Here is a 21,387-nt window from a genome sequence, read left to right as displayed (position 1 = left end):
ATATTATTTTTAGACTTATCATGAACCCTACTTTAGAAGTTAGAGGGGGGAGACACACATTTTAGCACTTTGGAAGAGTCTCTTTCGCAAACTATTCAAGTTAGAAAAAAATGACATGAGAAACCTCAATATGATTTTTGAAGACCTATCCATAGATACCCCACACGTATAGGTTAGATGAAAATTTTTTTTTTGTTTCAGTTGTACCTATGGGGACTCCTAAAATTTTTAATATTTTTTTCATTTTTGTATCAAAATCTTAATGCGGTTTACAGACTACATCTACTTACCAATTTTCAATAGTATAGCTCTTATGGTTTCGGAGGAAAGTGGCTGTGACATACGGACGGACAGACAGACAGACAGACAGACTGACATGACGAATCTATAAGGGTTCCGTTTTTTGCCATTTGGCTACGGAACCCTAAAAACTATAATCCATTTTCAATTTGTCAACTTGTTGTCAAAAGACTGCAACCATAAATAAAAGAGTATAATTCGTATTCGGGCTTGTCACTCAAAAATCTGTAATTTCTCATGTGTGTGTGTTGTAGTGTGTGTAATGTTTTATTTGTTAAAAAAATTTATGATAAAAGCATAATTTCAAAATAATATTAATTCGATGCACTCCTTCACCATATAAACTATAACTGTGCAAAATTTCATGCACCTACGTTTCCCCATTTTTCGTAAAAAGGGTTAAAAAGTTTTTCGTTAGCGTATTAATATTATGATGATGTGCATACTGCATAATAGCGCCCTCTGTCCCGACTCCCGACCTTTGCGTAATATTTTCTATATAATATTAGATTGTTACAAAGGCGCTAGCGCTACACATCTTTTTGCTATTAGTTGTAACATATTTTTACACACATTAATTAATGTCTGAGTAAATAATATGTTATTATTTCTTAGATAATCGCACTGTATCTTTAGCTAGCTACAAGACAAAAATATATTATTTATTCTTTTTTTATTTTTTTTATTTAGAAAAAATGTGATGTGAAAGGCTAAAGTCTACACGACGATAAATTTAAGGTCACTCGCTCGGATAACGTCTAAGAAGGAAAAGAAATAAAACCTTGTCTCTACTATTTTTAGTTTTTTATTACAGAACTTAATTACTAGATCATTATAAAATTAACTATAATAATAATTATTGTTGTAAGCAGAAGTCAGGCAACGTTTGTCCTTGTTACCAACTTCCTTTAACTAAGAGGCACTATTAAATCAGACCTTAATTTCTTTTTTAAATTAATCTATCAGTTCATAAACTCTTACGCAGGTCCCATTCCAGCCATCAGCTGTTGTAGTCTGAAAAAAAAACATAATGCTAATTATTCTGATTTCAGCGACCTTGTACTCCAGGAAAAACAAACATTCGACCTGGGAAAAATTCGCACAGTCCTGAAAATTGGTAGTAACATTAAATACATTATTCCGAACACTTCAAAAGTAGCGTAGCATTTATTAGGGCATAAACTGCGTTAAGCGGGCACCCGCGCGGTTTCATACAAAAGTGACCCGTCGCGGGAAGCCGCGCGGCAAACCGTCGCGGGCAGGCGGGCCCAGCGCCCGCGCAACGGAGCCCGTCTCCCCGCGCGACGGTTCCCGTTGCGGGGGCAGGCGCGGGGCGCGCCGAAAGGAGCACGCGCGGGCTAGTTCAGTTAATGACGCTATGTGTTACGCCTACGGGCGGCACGCGCTTAGTAACATATTATGCTTTCAGTTCTTAAAACAACACCGAAACCCCCAAACATGTATCTTCAAGGAGGTTGGAGTTCTGTTCACCGCCTTCGGACTATGGTATAATAAATCTTGGTGCAAAATCTTACTTTTTGGTAAGATTTACTTGGAATACTTCATTATTTATCCAAAATCACTATAAGTTTCCTTTTGAAATACTTACTTCAGATTATGAATCGAAATCACAATATCAGCCAGATAAATATGCGGTTTTAGTAAAGATAGCGAGGAATTCCCTCAATTACTTATGGATCCCATCATGAAGTCACCTTTTTTATGAACATAGTACCAAATTCGCGTTAAACCCGATACAAAAGCGAAAAAATCTTGAAAATCGGTCCACAATCGGCGAAGTGATCGTTGAACATACAAAAAAATATATAAACAGACGAATATATAAACAGACGAACATATAACCTCCTCCTCCTTTATGGAAGTCGGTTAAAAAAATGCAAATAAATAATCGGCCAAGTGCGAGTCGGACTCGCGCACGAAGTGTTCAGTATCGCTACATAGCAAAAATATGCCAAAAATTGTGATTTTTGTATGGGAGCCCCCCTTAGTTTTTTATTTTATTATAATATTATTATTAATTAATTAAGTACACATATAATTAAGGTCTTGGTGAAAATTTCAAGTGCCTACCTGTTGCCATTATTGAGATAGAGCAAAAAAAGCCAAAAAATCACGTTTATTGTATGGGGCCCGCGCGGCGCAGTTGTGATATGAGTTATGACGTCACAGCGTAACCGGGCGCCTGCGTCGTACAGTTACAACGTTACAACTTATTTTGCTTATAAATCGGAAACTAATTAACGTATCCAAGTAATTCTTTCACTATATAATATTCTTTATTTTTGACAGAGAATGTGGACTGCTAATAATCAAAATTAGGTAACATTCTCCATTGACTAAACTTTACAACAAATTCCCCGCATAGCAACCTAGATTCAACGAAAGAGCTCACTGGTTGTCTTTTTTTTTGCTAGTCGTCGTTTTGCTAAGTAATAATATATTAAGTTCTCCATCGATACGACTGTACATGCACAATGTTAAAATTAAACTGGAGACACTGCGTAAGTCGGGTCTCCGCGACGGGTCCCGCGACGGGGACCGCTGCGTGTTCACGCGCGTGCTCAAGCGACGTGCGCCCGTCGCGGGTGCCCGCTTAACGCAGTTTATGCCCTTACAGCCTTATTAATAAACACAGACTAGAGCAAGAATAACTTTACTCCTAGGCTTAAGGTAAGAGTAATAAAATTCAGTATTAATAAACATGGAGTAAGGAAGGAGTAAACTAATCCGAATCTACTCTCGGAATAAAAGTTAGTCCTTCACACTACCTAGTTTAAGGAGAGATTAAGTATAGAACAAAGGTGTATTTTGACATTTGAAAAAAAAACATTGGAACAAAAAATAACACGACCCAACATTTTATAGGTACCAGATGTCTAACGCGAATGTTCGTAAAAACTTACTTTTTCATCTTCATCCCAATTACTGGAACAAATTCGTTTTGTTTATTCGCTCATTGTATTTCATAATTTATAATAATAAATATTGTCGTATTTAAAATATGATCAATGGAATATAAATATATAAATATGGAATATTTAATTATAAATTATCAAATTATTATAATAATATTTAATTATAAATTATCAAATAAATATAATAATATTTATTACTATTATAAATTATTAAATACAATGAGCGAACAAAAAAAAGTTTATCCCAATTACTGGGACAAATACGTTGTTTATTTGCTCATTGTATTCGATAATTTATATATTATTTTATTTGTTTTCAACACAGATTCGAAGTACAAAACTTCAAAGAAGTAACGTTGCAAACTTGCACAAAACAACAGTACTAACAAAACCAAAGAACAAAACAGTAAACACCTTAGCACCACATGCACGGCATGCACCACAAAACCCGCACATATTTTGAATTTCGAAATAATAACTGGCAAAGTATGTTGACTGTCAGTGTCATAAATGTCATTTCTGACGTTAGTTTATTCCCTCAGTGACACTATTTACTTTTAAATTCGAAGGGTTGCCATAATGCACTCTTTAATCCCGATGTAAGGAATGTATTGTTACTCCAAGCTTACTCCACGTTTATAAATAAGAATTTATTACCAGAGCTAAGTCGGCCTTACTCCTAGATTAACAACTCCGAGTGTAAGGTCGGATTATGATGGGTGTAGGCCATTTTTATCAATAAGACCGTTAAGGGTTCCATGCCCAAAGGGTAAAAACTACTACTAAGATTTCGATGTCTGTCCGCTTGTCTGTCTCCAGTAGCCCTAGCACGGTAACCAGTGGAAATGCGAAAGTATAGACAAACTGTGGAGAATGGAGATAATATTATGGTGGAGATAAACTACTACTAAGATTTCGATGTCTGTCCGCTTGTCTGTCTCCAGTAGCCCTAGCACGGTAACCAGTGGAAATGCGAAAGTATAGACAAACTGTGGAGAATGGAGATAATATTATGGTGGAGATAAACTTAAGGTGTCGTTCCAAACTTTTTCGTTTCGAAAAATTAAATTATAATGTCACTTTATGACAGACTATAGTCACAAACTGTGGAGATAAACTTAAAGTGCCTTTCCGATCTTTTTTCGTTCCGAAAAATTCAATTCAAATGCCACTTTATGACAGAATACAGTCCTAAAAATTCAAATAATATCTTACTTTATGACATATTACGAGGGCTGCTATTTATGTATCCGGAATTAAAAAAAGAAACAAACATATATCATTTAATATGGTTTTATTGCTTTTCAAAATATTCGCCGCGATGATCGACACTTTTTTGCATACGCTGGAACCAATTTTCATAGCACTTTTTCCATTCTGATTGAGGTATCTCCAAAACGTGCATTTTGAACGCATCAACAGTCTCTTCGCGGCTCGAAAAACGTTGACCACGTAATTTGTTCTTCGCGTATGGAAATGAAAAGAAATCGTTAGGTGCCAAATCAGGGCTGTACGGCGGATGACCAGTCAATTCGATCTTTTGACCCTCCAAAAACTGAGTTGTTTCAGCTGAGGTGTGACAGCTAGCATTGTCGTGATGTAATATGATTCTGCGTTGTCGGTTGTCCTTTCTTATTTCTTCAAAGACTTCTGGTAAACAAATGGTCGTATACCATTCAGAATTAACCGTTTTACGATTCTCTAATGGCACTGTAGCCACATGTCCATTAATTCCAAAAAAAACAGGCGACCATTTGCTTCAAAGTACTTTTTGCACGAGTAACTTTTGTTGGTTTCGGCTCATCTTGGAACACCCACACCGTTGACTGTTGTTTAGTTTCGGGGCCATATGCATAGATCCAAAATTCATCACCTGTGTAGATATTATAAACGGCTTTTGACGTACCACGGTTGTATTTTTTTATCATTTTTTTGCACCAATCGACACGAGCCCGTTTTTGATCGATTGTCAAGTTGTGCGGAATCCAACGCGAACATATTTTTTTTACAGCCAAATGTTCGTGTAATATCTTATGTATGCTCGTCATACTTATGCCTAAGGACGCCTCTATCTCGCGATATGTAACATGACGATCACGCATTATTAGTTCCCGCACAGCATCTATATTTTGTGGGACAACAGCTGTTTTTGGGCGACCTTCTTTATTTTCATCCGTGAGCATAGACCGCCCACGATTAAACTCACTGTACCAGTGATAAGCAGTGGTTTTTGATGGTGCTTCATCTCCAAAAGTTGCGGTGAGTTGAATAAAGCACTGTTGTTGATTTAGCCCACGCCGAAAATCGTAGTAAATCATTGCACGAAAATGTTCACGCGTTAAATCCATGGCAAATGAAGACACGCAATTTTCAAAATGACGCCACAATGGAAAAATAATTGACAGTCACATGAAACAAAATGTATTCTTCAACCAAAGAGTTCTATTTTCAAATGTTGTAATTACTTTTTAAATATTGTTCTTGTAAGTGGCCAGTTCCGGATACATAAATAGCAGCCCTCGTATATACTATAGTCTGTCATAAAGTGGCATTTTAATTGAATTTTTGTCGGTCGCGATTAGCCGCGGTAAAGATCGGAACGGCACCTTAAGTTTATGTCCACAATTCGACTATACTTTCGCATTTCTACTTTTCGCCGTGCTAGCACTACTGGATGTATCTCACGAACGGCGATAGCTAGAGTTTCGAATTTTTCACATAATATTAGGTATGTATTTTGGTTGCCGCTATAACAACAAATACTTAAAGCAAAATAAATAAAAAAATACTTAAGGGGGCACGTCTGGGCTCCCATATCTTTGCCCTTAAATGGTATCGAACCGTTCGTGCACGGTCCGACTCGCACTTGGCCGATTTATTTTACAGTTGGTATCATTTTGAGTGATATCGATTTACCCAGACACGCCAAAATATTTGTAGATCTGTATAATAAAATCTTTGTGGTAATTATGCAGTTAAACAAGCTAGTAGTAAGAATTACAAATGGTTTACTTACAACGGTTAATGTCGTAGGTGAAAATTTTCTAATGTGCGTAGATTTTCTGCCGCTTTTCTTCGTCTGCGTTTGTATTAGTTCCGTCCCTTTCCAAATCATCAATGACTGCACCTGAAATTAACCACAATGTACTTTAATAGAAGATAAATCATGAGCCATTGAAGCCTTTGCTTGGTGAAATTTGGCATTTCAATTCTGTTTCTACATTACAATATTGTTTTTGCTTCAGCTACCTGTGGGAATAGTTATACAATATTCGCGCATAGTGCATAGTTAAGTGAAAGAGACGAAGTGGTAACGGTAGTATAGTTTTCACAGAGCCAGTACTAGCTGCCAATAAGACTGGCAGCCAGTATTGGCTTGGTATATGCCGCGTGTGAACAGTTTTTCAAGCCAGGCCAAACTGTTCACACGCGGCATATACCAAGCCAATACTGGCTGCCAGTCTTATTGGCAGCCAGTACTGGCATCTGGCTCTGTGAAAACTATACTTAAGTCAAGGGACTAAATTTGCCGTCACTCAAGTCTCGACTATAGCCTTTAAAAATGTTAAATATGCATAACAAAATCACAAGTCATTAATCATAATAATATCATTTACAGACTAGTTAGGTTCTAATGGCATAATTGCTACATTATATGTACCATAGACTTAATATATACTGTCGTATAGGTTTATGATACGTACCGTACTTGACTTACTTGCATGCCTTGTAATTTTAAATGACAGGAAATTATTGATTAATGCCTTCAATTAAGTTAAGTATTCTAAGATCCGACCGTAAAATTCTGCATGAATCGTTTTTTTCGATCAAATATATTTTAAAATAATCTTTAAAACGTATAGAATGGATTAATGTTTTGTTGCCTTGTTAAAAGTAGCCGCAAGTACCTCTAATTGAGCAAAATGAAAGCCCGTAATACAAACTTGCGTGTATTCAATAGAAAAGTAAGAGAATTAAGAAGGAACACATAAAAATAAAAACGCCTGTTAAATAAAAATAGCAATCTTGCGAGTTCTCGACGTCCTCAAATAATGCCAGGAATAATAATTGTAGGCCTGAACATTTGTCATATACAAAAGTGATGGCAACCCCAGTTTGCGGCTATCGTGCAAATGACGACCTCTGTGGCTCAGTGGTGAGCGCGTCGGTAGCTCAAGCCGGAGGTCGCGGGTTCGAATCCCGCCGACGGAACAAAGAGTTTTCAAAGTTCCCGGGTCTGGATGTGTATTAAATATGTGTATGATATAATAAAAATCTTAAATATATGTATAGTATAAAAGTATTAAATATATTTCCGTTGTCTGGTACCTGTAACACAAGTCCTTTAGGTACTTAGCACGGGGCCAGACTGACGTGGTGTGAAGCGTCCATAGATATTATTATTATTATTATTAACCATGGATATTCATGTACAAAATGCATAAAACTTTAATTTGATATCAAAATTATTAAAAAAATCGATGCTTCAATTTTGATGAAGAACTACGTCTGTTTACGGGCTGGCAACCCTAGGTTGCGGCCGACTTAGGGCTGGCAACCATTTATACCTTATTTTCTCACGTCATTTTCTTTCAAATGATGTAAAATTTACTGAAAAAAAATATACATGCAAATTATGCATTTATCTCATGAACATTCAACTTAATTAGAGGTACTTGCTGCTACTTTTGACAAGGCAACCCAACACTAATCCATTCTATACGTTCTAAAGATTATTTTAAAATATATTTGATCGAAAAAAACGATGCCTGCAGGATTTTACGGTCGGATCCAATACTATAATGGTTTAAGCCATCTTAACTTTACCTGCTTAGCCTGCTTTGCTTATTTTATATCTACAGACTATTGCAGTTTCGATCCAGTCTAACAACATCTATATAGTATTTTTACAGGAATGCCCTTTATTACACCAGCAGGCTTAGCATACCTACCATAAAAAGGTTTATAATTTTTCATTTTTAGTAAAAGATGGCCCCGTGCACGGTGCGACTTGCGAGTTTCTTACACCGGTTCTTCTCGCCCGGATAGTTCCCGAACCGGTGGTAGGGACCAGTAGTACCGGACGACGTTCAGAGAATATTTAAAAAAAAAATCTTAAAAAATTAGGGAAAGGAAGTCTGTCAGCTTGTCCGCAAAAACTGACAGTGTTTTTATTCTTTTGAAATTTTACTGTCGCCATGCTAAGCCTTCAGAGGCGAGATTGCATCGAAACCTTATCAAAGGTGCATCAGTCATGGATTGAAAATAACATAATCGGAGTACATAATATAAGCTTACTTTAGTTCCATCCGGTCTCTCCTCAGAGAACTCCTCGCCGAGCGTGAAGGTCAGGATCATGTTCCGTACTGTGGTGGTCATGGCCAGATTGTAGGAGCCGTCGTCGTTCTTTGTCAGGACACACACCGGTGACACGGTCGTCGCCAACTTGCGGGACACCAGACCGACACCTGAAAGTGTTCAATCGATATTATACTCTTTTTTTATGAAATAAGGGGCGAACGAGCAAACGGGTCACCTGATGGAAAGCAACATCCATCGCCCATGGACACTCGCACCATCAGAAGAGCTGCAGGTGCGTTGCCGGCCTTTCAAGAGGGAATAGGGTGGGTAAGGAAGGGAATAGGGAAGGGTAGAGAAGGGATAGGGTAGGGGATTGGGCCTCCGGTAAACTCACTCACTCGGCGAAACACAGCGCAAGCGCTGTTTCACGCCGGTTTTCTGTGAGCCCGTGGTATTTCCCGGTCAATCCGGCCCATTCGTGCCGAAGCATGGCTCTACCACGTAACTCTTAAAAAACTAGCTAAAACCTGCTAAAACCGAGCTTTGTGAGAGCTCGCATCGTTTTTTCTGCTGGTAATAATTTAAGGCAGATATTTTGTTTACATTTTAATAGTAACCAAACCTTGACTGACCAGTGACCAACGATAACAAAAATTACCATGTTAAAGCACAAATCAACAGGCGTGATAGTTTTTCCGTAAAATGTACCACAAAATGCTTGTGGGATAATATACCTACCTACTAGGACTTGCTTCGCTCGCCCTGATAATGTGCAAAAGTGTTTTCAATCTGTCTGTCTGTCTCTCTGTCTAAAGAAAACACTGCCGCTACATCCAGGTATGGCAATACCTAAATAAATGTCGGCGTAAGAAAATTGCGGGCAACGTCTAGTATGTTCAATAATATTATTAAGAGCCCATATGACCCTAACTTGACTACATACTTTAACCTAGATCTCAAAATCTGTAAGGTCTAGAAAACTGATTTTTTGACACAAGTAACTTCAGTTCATAAAGATTAAATGCTCAAGACGAAAACACGATTACTCAAAAAATGCTCGATAGTTTCTTTTTTACAAAAAACCTTGTTTTAGACACATTTCTGCTTGGATCTTCGAAGTTTGCTGTCTTTTCTTTAATATTTTTTAATATCTAAAAAGGTATTGATAAAACCTAAATTTGCTCAAAACACTTTTTTCATAATCATTATAAGTAGTTCGTCTTTTATTCAAGTAAAACTAACTCGGCGATAATTCCGCGCCGTCCTTTTTCACCTGGCATATGAAAGACGGGCGTGAGTGTGAAGAGAGAAGGACGATGTTTGATTTTTAGAGTCAGGTGAGTTATTTGTTTTACTATTCAATGGGTAGCTATAGGATTGTGGCAAAAATATAATATGGCTAGGACTATTACAAAGGTAGAAATAAATAACTTAAAGATCTATTTTTATCAAATCCGTGCTGTGCCTCTATTTTTTTACAAACAAAAACGCTTACATACTAGAAAATATGAATAATTTAAGGGCATAACTTATATTATTTCGTAGAACATTAGTTAATCTATTATTATATACCATATTTTATTATATAATTAACGATTATAGTTACTTAGAGGCACAAATGTACTTGTACTGAGAATTTTCCCCATATCGCTGGATAAAAGAAATTTGAGCATTACTTTTCATCGACGAGTCGGACAGTCTCACCACCCCAATTTTTAACCGACTTCCAAAAAGGAGGAGATATTATGTTCGGCTGTGGAGTATTTTTTTTTTATTTTTTTTTTTATTTTTTTTTGTATGTTCAACAATTACTCCGCCGTTTGTGAACCGATTTTCAAAATTTTTGTTTTGTTGTATTAGGTTTCACTCCAATTTGGTACCATGTTCATAAAAATGGTGACCTGATGATGGGATCCAGGAGTAATCGAGGGAACTCCTCAAAGTTTATAAGGAAACATATGGTGATTTTGGTTTTATGAGAAGTATCCTAAGCATATGCTACCAAAACGTAAGATTTGGCACCAAGGTATACTATGGTTCCGAAGATACTAAGAGAACTCCAGATTCCTAATAGATACAAGTTTGGTGGTTTCGGCGTTGTTTTAAGAACTGAATGCATATGCTACTATGCAAATTACATTCATCATCATCATCATCATTACCACGTCAGGGTCACCATCACCAATGTCACCAAAATTGAACATAACAAATTCAATCTTAACTCCAGAGCGTAAGGCACACATTTAACATTCCTTCTGAGAAGTAAGCTGCTTCGATAATACACTAATTGCACTAGTATAAACTGAAAGGAAACTGAAAAACAATCTACATCGTAATAGGAATAAGAAACATAATCGCATTTATGAGTAAAAAAAATACTTCGTAATTGTATTTTATTTATATTTACACGATTTTGCACCTTATTACCATACATATACAGATTGAATTCCTAATGTAAGTTTAATGTTTATACAATTTTAATCTGTTAGTGTCTAAACACACTAGGCTGAATTCCGCCGGCGTAAATTCCGCCGCGTTTAAAACGCATACAAAATACGGACGGAACGCGATGTACGACATACTATGCCGAAATTCCGTCGCGAGCCGAACTTTCGTTAAGCCGAGTCGAGCGTAAAGTTCGGCAGCGATTAGTTTGGATGTATGTATGGATGTATGTATGTATGGATGTTTGTTACTCTTTCACGCAAAAACTACTGAACGGATTTTAATAAAACAATACAATAATATAGATTATAGCTTAAACATCAGAATAACACATAGGCTACAATTTTAACCGACATTCGAAATAGGGAGGTGTTATGTTCGTTTTTTTTATGTTCAAAGATTACGGGTCAATTTTTATTAGCGCAGAAGCGAAGTATCAAAACCGAACATAGCAAATCCAACCTTAACTCTAAAGCGTTAACGCACGTACGTCATTATAAAATAATAATAAATAAATTTTTAAATTCTCAGATGCAATGTGTGCGTAGGTACTGCGTTAACGCTTTGGAGTTAAGGTTGGATTTGCTATGACACATAGATTAAGAGCCGCGTCACACCGGAATGGCAGCGGCGAGGCGAGCACTTTCAGTGTCATATTATGATTTTAAACTTTATTTTCATTATTCTAATACATAGTAGGTATCGCTTGAGAAATCGCGGCCGCCAGCGGCCGCCAGCGGCCACGAGCGGCCACGGGCGGCCGTAGAGTTCTGTGGTATAGTACGCGATATGACGCGATGGTTTACTAAGTAACTAAAAAGAGTGAAATTATTATTTTTAACAAAAAAATTAAAACCGACTTCCAAGGTAAAAACAATAAAAAAAAATGTTTATTTCAGACTGGAGTCCATAAGTTGTTAGTAAATACAATAATAACATCCTTATAATATGAACTAAAAAGTATTAAATAATGTTTCCTATCTAATAGTGCCTTTTTCCGAATTCGGCTAAAACTCTACTATTTCTGTACTCAATCTTCATCATTTTGAAGTCCAAATATTCTGGCAGACTGAAGATTCAGCTATCTGGTACCGACTTCAAAATTATGAAGATTGAGTACAGAAATAGTAGAGTTTTAGCCGAATTCGGAAAAAGGCACTATTAGATAGGAAACATTATTTAATACTTTTTAGTGCATATTATAAGGATGTTATTATTGTATTTACTAACAACTTATGGACTCCAGTCTGAAATAAACATTTTTTTTATTGTTTTTACCTTGGAAGTCGGTTTTAATTTTTTTGTTAAAAATAATAATAATTTACTCCTTAGTGTGTGCTTCCACGCAGTCAAGACAGATTTGCATCGAACCGCTGCATATTCGTGCCAACAATACGAGTATAAGTATGCCATTAAAATGCTCTCGGGCAATTATTTTATAATATCGGTGATTTAATTTTTTAAATGTAATTAATAGTTTTAAAATTGTTGGTTGGTTCTAATGAATGTATTAAGTGATTAAGCTTCATTTATGGTACAGCTAAATTTATCTTAGATATAATACATTTTTTATAATTTCCTAAAAAGTGCGTTTTTTCTCACGTCGCTGTTCTCATATCGGTGTAATCGGTGGTCATTTTAACCACCGATATGATAATTTACACCGAAATTATAAGAAAAAACGAATCGGTGTCTTAAATCTAATCTCGGTGTTTGGAATCATGACCAACGCACAGTTTTGTCACATCGGTGGATTGTTTTATCATATCGGTTGATCTAGTGGCATTTCGTTAAGTATACAAAGAAATTACAAATGCGCATGATAGTAAAAACGAATGGATGTAACGATGTATGGGTCATTTAAAGTTTTTACTTTATTTTTATTTTCACATCTAGTTCATTTTAATAAAGACAACGATGATAAATTTTATTATTTTTTTATTCTATATACCAAAATCAAATAACTGGATTTCCCAAACCGCTTTTTTGCGCGGCAATGCTGAAAACTATATATATATATATATATATATATATATATATATATATATATATATATCGTTTTCATTTTTGATTTTAAAAGTAATTTGGGCCTATGTTTATTTTTTTAAAATAATTATTATTTTCCAAGAAAATAAACATAAATAGGCGATTTCCAATTTTGGTGGCTTGTCGCCGAACTATTTTACTCAATATCTAGACCGATTAACAGAAAACTTGATACTGGATTAGATTTTTATTTTTATGTAGTCATTTTATATAGTTATAATATTATATAAATTTTATTGTGCTAACTTCTGTAGTTGAGTTTTTATGACACAGTTTAGGTCTGTCGCGGAGAATTTTTAAATTTTGGTGGGATATACAAAACGTTGTTTCTAAAAAATACCATTGATCCCTTAAGCAAAAAAAAATACGCCATTTGCTTCATTCAGCCACACGCTAAGCCGTTTAGGAGGTGGCTGTGGGCTTGGTCGTACCAGTTTCCAGCCAGAAATGAAAGAAAACCGTTTTATCACAAAACCCCCGATTTTATGCAATTTTGGTGTACTTAAATTATCCTACTTGTGGCAATAATATCATGTTGTTATTTTAAATATCGGTAGAGATTTGGTCTGTTTATAGTTAAGTTAATGTGATGTAACTTTAGTGCACGTAGTTTCTTTTAATTATTATTTTTCTCGCAAATTCCAATTTTGGTGGGTAAGAGGGTGTGTAAAACATTATTTTTACAAAATACCATTGATTCTTGAAGCATAAAAATACGCCATTCACTTCATTCTGTCATAAGCTAACTCGTCTAGGTGGTGGTTGTTGTACCAGTTACCCGTGAACACCTAATCTCCAATTTTGGTGGAAACAAAAATGTCCACCAAAATTGCATAAAAAATGCAAGTTGTTGAAATCCACTCAAATATTGTAAAACATTTTAAAAATATTTTTATTTTATTTTAAGTACTCTATTCTTGATCAAAATAAATACATAAATATAATATTATAAAGATAATATTATCATATCGCTGGAATAGTATGTCATTTCGGTGGTTAAGCTTATCATATCGGTGCACAGAAATATAAATCGGTGCCGGTTTATCATATCGGTGGAAACCAGAATTCAAACTGAATTTTCTCCTTAGTCTTAAATTATACGTTAATGATATTAAATTTGGGAACATTTTGTATCCTAAAGAATACATACAACCTGAAAAGTATATAAAATATGTATAAATAAAAAAGTTCACCGATATGATAAAAAAATGGTCATTTGTTGAAATTCACCCAAGTATTAAATTTACGATACAGCTGGTTAATAAAGAAGTTTAAGAAGTTCTAAAGTTCCTATTAGGAGGCGGCGGAAGTCTTTATTTTGGGACTTTGGTCAAGCCAAAAAATACGGCTATAAAAATCGGTAAAAAACAACCGGTACGGTAATGAAATAAACGAAATATAATGTAGAGTCATGATGAATCAAGGCGAAGGCGCAGTAATCGAGAGCAACGACAGTTAAAGTTTGAACACTTTGTTACTTGGTAGAGCTTTAAGAGGATACACCAGGTGCGAGAGAAATTGAAAATAGGTATTTGAAAATGTATTCATGCTGTCTCACCAATCTCAAGTCTCCCACCGCAGAGCGCGGTAGAGACAACACGACAAAAGTTCTAATAAAAGAACAGAAAATCTTCGATTCGTTGTCCGCTGATTCCTTCTCCAAAACTTAACCGATTTAAGTACTTTTTTCATGAAAAATTAAAGCAAGGCTTGAGCTGTATTCCTATGTTTTTTTTTTTTTTTATATATTTTAGCCAGTTTTGTTTTCTGGGTGTTTGAACACAGAGGAAAATCTGGCCATTTTTTTTTGGGTTTTTGGATGTTCTTATCTTTTTTAATTATAAAATTATGAAAAAAACGAAAACATAGAGACATGCTAATTGTGGCCATAGATATTCAGGAAAAAAATCCTAACTCTACCGGCATTATCCAGGGAGGAAACAGGGGACAACGTTTGTATGGAAAAACGGCGGTGTGGACTCCTCTTAAGTATTTTTTTTTTTCAGAATATTATAAGGAAAGGTCGTGAATGTCGTCACTGATTTTGTGTGCAAGTGTGGCTTACGATGCTAGTACACATTGATGTAATTTGTCATGAGCATTTGAGCCCAGGGCGAAGATGAGAGTATTTATCTCCGACAAATGCACAGCAGCGTACTTATACGTGGGAGAGCCATGCTTCGGCACGAATGGGCCGGCTCGGCCGGAAGACCAGAGAAATACCACGTTCTCACAGAAAACCGGCGTGAAACAGCGCTTGCGCTGTGTTTCGCCGAGTGAGTGAGTTTACCGGAGGCCCAATTCCCTTCCCTTCCCATCCCTACCCTCCCCTATTACCCTATTCCCTCTTAAAATGCCGGCAACGCACCTGCAGCTCTTCTGCTGCTGCGAATGTCCATGGGCGACGGAAGTTGCTTTCCATCAGGTGACCCGTTTGCTCGTTTGCCCCCTTCTTTCATAAAAAAAAAGTAGCGGGCAAGATCTAGCCTTTTCTAATATTCGCAGACTTGTTTGTAGATAAGTAGGTATAATAAAAAGCAGAGACCTCGCTTGAAAAGTCTATGTGTGCGAATCTCGCGAATGACGTCTGGACTCTACAATCTTTATAACCCAAGAAGCAGCAACTGCCAGAGTTTCGTACATTTTATAAAGACTGAAACTTTACCTGTTTACAAAGTGTTTTAACACTAAGTTTTTTTTTTATGAAATAAGGGGGCAAACGAGCAAACGGGTTACCTGATGGAAAGCGACTTCCGTCGCCCATGGACACTCGCAACATCAGAAGAGCTACAGGTGCGTTGCCTTTTAAGAGGGAATAGGTGAGGGTAAGGAAGGCAATAGGGAAGGATAGGGAAGGGAATAGGGTAGGGGATTGGGCCTCCGGTAAACTCACTCACTCGGCGAAACACAGCGCAAGCGCTGTTTCACGCCGGGTTTCTGTGAGCCCGTGGTATTTCTCCTGTCGAGCCTGCCCATTCATGCCGAAGCATGGCTCTACCACGTTATAAGTGATAATATTTTAGAGTGTGTATATACTAGAGTTCACTTTGAAAGTAGCAGCGCTGCAGCGATGAAAAAGCTTTTTTTTGTGATTTTTATGGGCAAGCGCCCCCGGGTCATGAAAAGTTACTCTTTCAGCGCTGCTACTTTCACTGTGAACTCTATATAGGGAGCCCATATACACCCTAAGTATTATCACTTAGTTTTGTTACATGTAGAGGGAACGACCAGCAACTATGGAGTTTCGCGTCGCGGATACTAAATTAACAGATATACTAAAGTATAGTCTGTCAAGAACGTGAAGAAATTAAAAGTGGCAACATCGTAGTGTCATCCCTTTCAAATCAATCTAAGAAAAAAAAGATTACACTATGATGTTGCCACTTTTTAATTTCTTCACTTTCTTGACGGACTATATATCTGTTAATTTAATATCTAGTTCTGAAGGTCTACCTGACTTTCGATAAAGAATTAACCTCAATTTTTTATCTTTGTTTCTTCTGGACAACCGTAGGAATTTCGTCTTCCACTGCCGGATATTTTGTCTGGTTGTAGTCAGAATGTTGATACCATCAAAGGCATTTTTATTATTAAATAAGGGGGCAAACGAGCAAACGGGTCGCCTGATGGAAAGCAACTTCCGTCGCCCATGGACACTCGCAGCATCAGAAGAGCTGCATGTGCATTGCCGGCCTTATAAGAGGGAATAGGGTAATAGGGGAGGGTAGGGAAGGGAATAGGGTAGGGGATTGGGCCTCCGGTAAACTCACTCACTCGGCGAAACACAGCGCAAGCGCTATTTCACGCCGGTTTTCTGTGAGAACGTGGTATTTCTTTGGTCGAGCCGGCCCATTCGTGCCGAAGCATGGCTCTCCCACGTATAAAATTATACGTGGGACGTCCCACGTATAAAATATTAGCTAAGGCTTTTTTATAATCATAAACATTTTCGAAACGATTTTTTTTCATAGGTTCAAAGTTAGAAAGAAGATTTCCTTGGTCGGTTTACATTATTTCAATCCAGTGATCCAATCCAGCGCTGGATTGAATGCAAGCCGGCCATAAATAAGTTTTTGGTCCAAATTCGAAATAAGAAATTGGTCTCTCAGATACATTCATTATAGAATAATATCGAACATGATCATGGGAGTTCGTATAGGCACAGAATAGATAATAGTACTTACAAGGTATCGGTAGGTGCTAATTAATATGGCGCGAAACCAATAAAACTTATTCCAATGGCTTATATTACAATATGTGAAATAAGAAAACCTCATAAATAATACTCAAGGTTTTTAGGGTTCCGTAAAGAGATTTACTAAGACGGCATTGTCGGTCCGTCTGTCTGTCTCCAGGCTGTATCTCAAGAACCGCTATAGCTAGACTTCTGAAATTTTTACAGATAGTGTATATATCTGTTGCCTCTATAACAACAAATACTAAAACAAAATAATATTAAGATTTAGGGGGGCTCCCATACAACAAACGTGATTTTTTCGGCCTTTTTCGCTCTACATAGTGGTAAGAGGTAGGCACTAGAATTTTTCACACATTCTTTTGTTATATATTATGTGTAATTTAATTATTATTATTAATAATAAAATAAAAATTTAAGGGGGCTCCCATACCAAAACCACAATTTTTAGCCTATTTTGTGCTCTGTATTGCTACGGAACCCTTCGTGCGCGAGTTCGACTCGCACTTGGCCGATTTTTTACTTTTTAAGAGATACGAACGTAATAACTTATGATGAATGAAAGTAAACTATATATTTTGAATAATTTTGCGCTCTATAAAATATTTGGGCAAGTACTTCTCTATAAATTATTTTAAAATAATTACACGAACATTCTACACGTCTTTAAAACAATATTAATAACTCTACGTCCATCTGCTAACAATGTTTCCACTAAGTTTCCACTGTATATAATAGCTAAGTACTTTATAATTACTCCATATAAAGAGATAACATTATTGTACTCTACAACTTACACCATTGTGAGTTGTGACTGAGCAAAAAATTCCTTTGATGGATATTGTTTACGGAACAAGGGGCATTACAGACGACGAAAACGTTCTAATAATTTATCTTATAAGATTCTTGTATTATCATAATATTATCTATTCTGGTTTCAAAGATATTATCTTCGACATCTTTGATAAACTGCCTCTATATTGCCTTGCTAAATGTAGAGAAAACTAATAGATATAATAATTATTATAACTGTAAGATACTGCATGAATTACCTAGATTATAATGCTCAGCAATTAATTCAGATTTCACTCAATTTCATTGAATATTATCGTAAGTTTCACAGCTTCAAATCCCCAAAAACTCCAGGTAATTAAATAAAAAAAAACTTACCAATAAATTTCAAATACTCCTCGAAGTTTTCGGAACTTTTCAATTTATATTTTTTGCCGAGAAACTCATCCATTATTGGTTTGTGGTCGTAAATGTACGTGCGTAACGGAGCGCGTAGCTTCGGTTCAAGGCAGACCACTGTACTGTCTACTGACACAGTATCCACTGCCATCCACTACACTATTGCAATGGCATAATAGCTGGCCATGAGCTGGCCATTACACTGTTGCTAATGTTGGTAGTAGAACTAGAATACAGCTGATTTTATAATCCTGATATTTGACCCGGCAAAGAAAAATACATGTGACTGATTCTCGGGCCTACCCGATAAGCACAAAAAAGGTTATCAAAATAATTTGTCCAGCCGCTTCAGAAGAATGTAGCAAACGCGACCCGAGTATTTTATATAATACAATAATTTAAATCCTGAATCATCTAAATAAACTTGATATGTCTACAGGTACCGTACGCAAAAATAATTTTAAAGAGAAAATTCCCGATCAGTCACGAATTCTCAAAATTATGTCATTCGGTGATTCAAAACGTGACTGTTTTTTTTACACTATATTTTTTAAAGAGGATTATACTTACAAGGAAATGGCACCAGATAGCATTTATTACTCACTCGAATTATAGATCGATAACTTAGATTTCTCGATAAATATTTGACAAATTTTATTAGAAAATCAAAATACTGACTTTCATAATATTATTCTGGAAAGCACAACGAAGCATGTTCTTGGCAAATGGCATGATTGTGCATACTAGGATGAAAATGAGTATATTCTTCTAGTTCTAATACTTAATGTAATTAAAAAGTATTAAAAAGGAATAGTGTAATAAAAAACACAGATTACTAGTATATATTTGTAGAATAAAAAATAATTTAAAATTTTATGACATTGATTATTATAAAAAGTAATAAATTTAAATATTATCTCATTACATTATACATATTCCATTATAAATAAGTAATAATCTATGATTCCATTTCATTAAATTATTAAGAATTATACAAGGTGTAACAAAAATAAGTGATAATAGTTTAGGGTGTGTATGTGTTCCTTATAGAGAGTTTACTGTGAAAGTAGCAGCGCTGAAAGACCAAAAATTTTTTTCACTTTTGTATGGGGAAACTCGTGACGCTCGGGTCCTTGCCCATACAAAAGTGAAAAAAATTTTTCGTCTTTCAGCGCTGCTACTTTCACAGTGAACTCTCTACAAGGAACACGTACACACCCTAAAGTATTATCACTTATTTTTGTTACACACTGTATAAAAGCATTACATGAAATAAATTAAAAAAGAAGAATTAAAAAAATGTCAGCATATAAGAGCTATACCTACTATTGAAACTCGGTAAGTAGATGAAGTCTGTAAACCGCATTAAGATTTTGATACAAAAATGGAAAAATTATTTATAATTTTTAGTAGTGGTAGGTACAACTGAAACAAAAAATTTTTTTTTTTCACCTAACCTATGCGTGTGGGGTATCTATGGATAGGTCTTCAAAAATCATATTGAGGTTTCTAATATCATTTTTTTCTAACCTGAATAGTTTGTGAGAGAGACTTTTCCAAAGTGGTAAAATGTGTACCCCCCCCCCCCCCCCCCCCCCCCTCTAACTTCTAAAGTAGGGGCATGATAATTCTAAAAAAAATATATGATGTACGTTACTATAAAAACTACCAACGAAAATTGGTTTGAACGAGATCTAGCAAGTAGTTTTTTTATACGTCATAAATAGTAAACCTTAATTTAACTTTCATTAAATCAACTGAAATATAAAAATAAATCGAAAACCTTTTGATTTCATAGAAATAAATCTTATTGCTGCTGCGGAACCCTTCATGGGCGAGTCCAACTCGCACTTGGCCGGTTTTTAAAACTTTTGGTTCCGTGGGCGGAATTCGAACCCGCGACCCTTGGCTTGAGCTACCAACAGCCCAACAGCAACTGAGCCACAGAGGTCGTCATATTTTTTAATCCTAATAAATATAAATTACGAGCATTAAATGTGGCTATTGTAATTATTTGTATGGGGCCAAATTAAAATGCAATTTAAACTATCCAAACGGAAACTAACACAGGCCAAGCGTAGGTCAAGGTAAAGCTATTGAAACATCAACTAATGAATTTTTTCGGTAGTTCTTACAAAGAAATAAATTATAAATTGCCATATTCATGAATATTGTTCATCAATACTAAGTACCTGGATGACCGAGCTTTGCTTGGTATAGCAAACACTCATTGACTTCCTGTTACTTAACAACGCCATCTGCTGGAACAGCTTAAGCTGTTGTTGTGTCGTTAAAGCAATTAGTTGCTCACAAAATAGTATTATTATTCGCCAATAGATGTCCGGAAGAGTCATATTTTTCAGTTTATCGATTATCGATAAAACACGAATAAAAAGACATTTTCTAAACATGATTCCTAGCTAGATCGATTTATCGCCCCCGAAACCCCCTATATACTAAATTTCATGAAAATCGTTGGAGCCGATTCCGAGATTCCAATTATATATATACATATATACAAGAATTGCTCGTTTAAAGATATAAGATATAAATGCGATTCTTAAAGCGCAAATTTTCTTAGTGTGCTTACTATTTAGGCTGCTAATGAACAGATAGTTTTGTCTCAGAAAAATGAATTTTGGCACAACGAAGTTGCGGGCAACGTTGGGACTTGGGAAGTATAGATAGCACCATCGAAGAAATTGATTCCTAGGCAGTTGACGGACCTACGCCCTTTGGTCGGCTTATGTCAATTCGATGTTAGCTGTGGCCTGGGAGGATGGGTTTGACGTAACGCGACTAAATAACTAGGTACTAACGTCCTCTACCTACCTAAAATTCAACTCGTCTGACAGTACATACACAATATTAAAACTATATCTTAATATTAAAAAAAAATCATAACTGCATATTATGCCAACTCTCAGAATTTACACTTCAGAGTAGCTCGGAAAAGAAAAAAAAAACAACAAA

General features: G+C 36.0%; 1 protein-coding gene across 1 annotated transcript; it reads right to left on the bottom strand.

Annotated features, from left to right (window-relative positions):
• Window positions 1-1,163: 1,163 nt before the first annotated feature.
• LOC121727951 (fatty acid-binding protein, muscle-like) lies at window positions 1,164-18,852 on the bottom strand. The gene is made up of 4 exons (XM_042116033.1): window positions 18,394-18,852; window positions 8,535-8,704; window positions 6,253-6,363; window positions 1,164-1,314 (listed from the first exon to the last, which is right to left on the bottom strand). Exons 1-4 carry the CDS (start codon window positions 18,563-18,565, stop codon window positions 1,255-1,257), a joined length of 513 nt encoding a protein of 170 aa, XP_041971967.1. The 5' UTR covers window positions 18,566-18,852; the 3' UTR covers window positions 1,164-1,254.
• Between the last annotated feature and the right edge of the window lie 2,535 nt (window positions 18,853-21,387).

The sequence above is a fragment of the Aricia agestis genome, chromosome 6 (genome assembly GCF_905147365.1).
Source record: "Aricia agestis chromosome 6, ilAriAges1.1, whole genome shotgun sequence".
Classification (NCBI taxonomy): domain Eukaryota; kingdom Metazoa; phylum Arthropoda; class Insecta; order Lepidoptera; family Lycaenidae; genus Aricia; species Aricia agestis.
The sequence above is the reverse complement of the archived record's forward strand: the minus strand, read 5'-3'. Positions and strand labels throughout refer to the sequence as shown.